The sequence below is a fragment of the Lolium rigidum genome, chromosome 6 (genome assembly GCF_022539505.1).
Source record: "Lolium rigidum isolate FL_2022 chromosome 6, APGP_CSIRO_Lrig_0.1, whole genome shotgun sequence".
NCBI classification, from domain to species: domain Eukaryota; kingdom Viridiplantae; phylum Streptophyta; class Magnoliopsida; order Poales; family Poaceae; genus Lolium; species Lolium rigidum.
This window is the reverse complement of record NC_061513.1, coordinates 218,485,741-218,489,103: the sequence shown is the minus strand read 5'-3', so window position 1 is coordinate 218,489,103 and position 3,363 is coordinate 218,485,741. Positions and strand designations below refer to the sequence as shown.

The window sequence follows — 3,363 nt, the reverse complement described above, 5'->3', positions numbered from 1 at the left end:
TATAATAACATTGAGTTAATGTTGTAGATGTTGCTATTATTTTCTATACATTGGGTTGAAATTTACAAAGTTTGACTTTGATTAAAACAAACATGCATCCTAATTTGTGAAACAGGGAGTAGAACACTACTGCTACAAACTAGCTTTCTTTTGGGGCAGAAAAACCCATCACATATAACATTTTACAACCCAACAAATGTAGGGGCTACCGAAGGCAGTCTGAGATATGCCTAGCTATGATTTTTCCAAGAGTATGCGAAAAGCATACTTTATTGCTTTGTAGAAATAGAAATGAAATTTATAAGAAGATGAGAATTACCTTGCGAATAAGGAACCAACATTACACCAACACATTCAAGGCCATCCTAGTTACTCTCTCCCGATCATATAACTGTTGGCTAGCTTTATCGAACACTTTTGAATTTCTTTGCTTCCACAACAACCAATAGGGATGCACAAGTTGCCATATGTCAAGTTTCCATTCATGTAGTCAAAAACGGGTTAATTTGAACGAGGGGGAAAGACTCATGCGAGTAACCAAACACGTCCCAGGTCACGCTAAACCCCATTGATGGTTGAACGCGGTGCACGACTGCCTACTGTTCAACAACTGCCGACATGTCGTACGTTGTCAAAGAAGCCATCCGTGACTGTACGCATGTTTTTCCTCCGTGTGCTACGAGCTCCAGAACCCATGGGGCGATATGATATCGCGAGCTCTTCTTTCATCAATCCAATGATCTTTCGAAAATAAAAGTTTTTTTCATCCAACCATGGTCTTTGCCGAACTCTCTGAAAAACCTCCCATGTTTCCTTATCACTGCAAGGTGGCAACCTCTGGCACGGTTGATTTGGATCAGAGCATCAGAGCAACGTAGCCACTCCCATCTTGTCCTAAGGGCTAAAACCTTGTAGCATCAGATCCTTGACCCCTAAACCTCCATAGCTAGGAGCAAATTCTGTCCCAAGCCACAGCACACTGTCCGCCGTTGATTGCATCTTTCCCTGCCCAGAAAAAAAACATGCATCTACTTGGCCAGCTCTTGCCGGCTATACCAGGAGGTGATGAACTGCCTCTATCCTATCATCACCGTCCTAACAAGAATTAGCCTGCCCGCCCTAGTACGTGCAAATATGCAATGCATGCCGCCTGTGATATGTACCTACTATTGCACATAGCCCCATCCCAGCGGTCTTCTATCTTTTTTTTGTCTGTAATGTTGTTTCTAGGAGATTGCCAAATCTAAGTTTCAGTCTACACCCTGCCAGAAAAGTTACACACAGTTGCACTATCCGAATTTACGCAGCTGCTTTCTTAAGGATGGACTTAGAAATAACTATTTCTCAATCGTCTATGAGATCGATGGAGTTGCAATATTGTGATCTCGTAATGTATAAAGCTTTGTTAGCATTTTTGAAGAAAAGAAAGCTACAGAAGTTTGATTGAAGTGGTCGAAACAGAACGAAAATTACAAGCATTTTGATTTTCTGAGGCGTACAGGAGCTGCTGTATGAGTCTGACATATGCAACACGCATGATGCACTTACTTAGAGCATCTCCAATAGTCGTTGTAACTAGCGTTATATCCATAAAAAAAACGACTAGTTTGACACACGAGATGCGCAAATTGATGCTCCAACAGATGTTGTAACCGGCGCTGTAAGGTAGAGCGCGGGAAAAAAAAGCTATCTCGTGCACTATATCTACCGTGCCGAAAAAAGCGCGGCACAAATCGCGCACAGAAACAACTACCTATTTTTACAGCTCCAAAATGTAGAGCTTTTGTTGGAGGTGAATATGGCCTCGAACGCAAAACACCGATGAAGCGGGCTGCAAAATGCTTTTATTCCCAAGCTGTAACCTACAGGGAGTAGTACTAAGCTACTAGGTATATATAGTCGTTAACAAAGATGCATATGCTTGCCGGCTTACAAACTAAATTAGATCACATTTTCTTAGCTACATGCATGGTGCTGAATATATGAGCTTGATGCCATGCACTTATCGTACATGCGCAGGCCACGATGAGAATCTTAATGCGGGTTCCGTGGATCGTGGCGGCCGTTGGCCCCGGACGGAGGGTAGTCCTCCGTCTGCAGGTCCACCCTCCTCGTCATCACCATCTCCTCGTCGTCGGCCAGCCGCAGGGGAAGCCTTCCTTCCGCCGCCACCTCCTGATCCGGCGTCGATGTCGGCACCTCCTGCGCCCCACCGGACAGGACAACGCCCGCCAGATCACCTTCCCTGGACAGCAGCATCTTGCGGCTGCCGCCGGCCACCGCCGCTGCAAGGACGAGAAAACACAGGGCAAAGATAAGGAGCATGGCCTCCGGCGAGATGTCCGGTGAGCCGAAGAGCTCGATCAATCCGTACAAACCGTGAGCGAGGAAGAGGCAGGAGAGGAAGGCAAGCAGCGCCAGCACGAGAGGAACCGAGCAGCTCGCCTTCGTCATCTTCACCATGCGGCCGGCCGGGCTAATGGATCAAGAAGACTTCAGTGTACGTAGCAGCTGATGGTGTGTGCGCTCGGTCTGTGACAGACGGGCCGCCATTATATAGCGTGAAGTGACGAGGGTCACATCAAACCGAGGTCAAACAAGCAGGGTATGTGGCTTTCTTAGTTTGCAGCGAGCACCAAAAATGGCGGGACGAGCCAGGGCCACGACGCACACAAGTACAGTTTTGTGTGCATGAACGCACTGGCATCCACTACCGCCGTGCTGTTGTGTTGCGCCATGATCTCGATCGGTCGATCCCCAATAATCCATCGGTCCTGCTCCTGCGTGAGTGGGCAAATATCGGCCCGGGCTAGCTATACACGTTCTTCTTAACTCGTGCAGCAGCCCCGTAGCTAGGGTAGCCGGTTGATCCAGCTGAAATCTCATTCTGTGATGTGAATTCTGGCACAAATTTGGTATACTACCATTAGCTAACTAGCAGGAACTAGCGCGCTAAACCTAGCTAAACAAGGCATGACCCACTCTTACATGCCGGAGGTGGTTTAGAAGAATTAAGCTCCCCCAAAATGCAAACTTTTAGCGTGGCTAATCTTACAAGACCGGGTGTGGACGGTCGACCACCTAAATAGGCGTGGGTGGTCCAACTGTGTGGGTTGCAACCAAGAGGATGAAACCGGAGTTTATCTCTTTTTAAAATGCCGCTTCACAATCCGAGTATGGAACATGATCATACATTAGTTTGGGCTCACTTCGATGTACACATCCCTATGGAAAACTACGACTCGGCAAAGGAATGGTGAGAATAGGTTATCTACACTAATGGCACTAGAAGAAAATCCTTAGTGTCCCTCTCCTAATGCTCACTTCGTGGGAGATATGGAACGAGAGGAATGCTACAGTTTC

The 3,363-nt window shown here is 47.0% G+C and overlaps 1 protein-coding gene across 1 annotated transcript; it reads right to left on the bottom strand.

Annotated features, from left to right (window-relative positions):
* Positions 1 to 1,829: 1,829 nt before the first annotated feature.
* On the bottom strand, positions 1,830 to 2,513 carry LOC124667828. Its single transcript, XM_047205071.1, has 2 exons — positions 2,379 to 2,513; positions 1,830 to 2,285 (listed from the first exon to the last, which is right to left on the bottom strand). The coding sequence occupies exons 1-2, from the start codon at positions 2,461 to 2,463 to the stop codon at positions 2,035 to 2,037; spliced, it is 336 nt and encodes a 111-aa protein (XP_047061027.1). The 5' UTR covers positions 2,464 to 2,513; the 3' UTR covers positions 1,830 to 2,034.
* Between the last annotated feature and the right edge of the window lie 850 nt (positions 2,514 to 3,363).

Excerpts from the sequence above, each read along its gene's own strand:
- LOC124667828 (XM_047205071.1), bottom strand. The coding sequence starts at position 2,463 with ATGGTGAAGATGACGAAGGCGAGCTGCTCGGTTCCTCTCGTGCTGGCG. Across the intron at positions 2,286-2,378 it reads CTGCCTCTTCCTCGCTCACG|CGGCGGTGGCCGGCGGCAGC; the intron begins GTTTGTACGGAT and ends TCGTCCTTGCAG.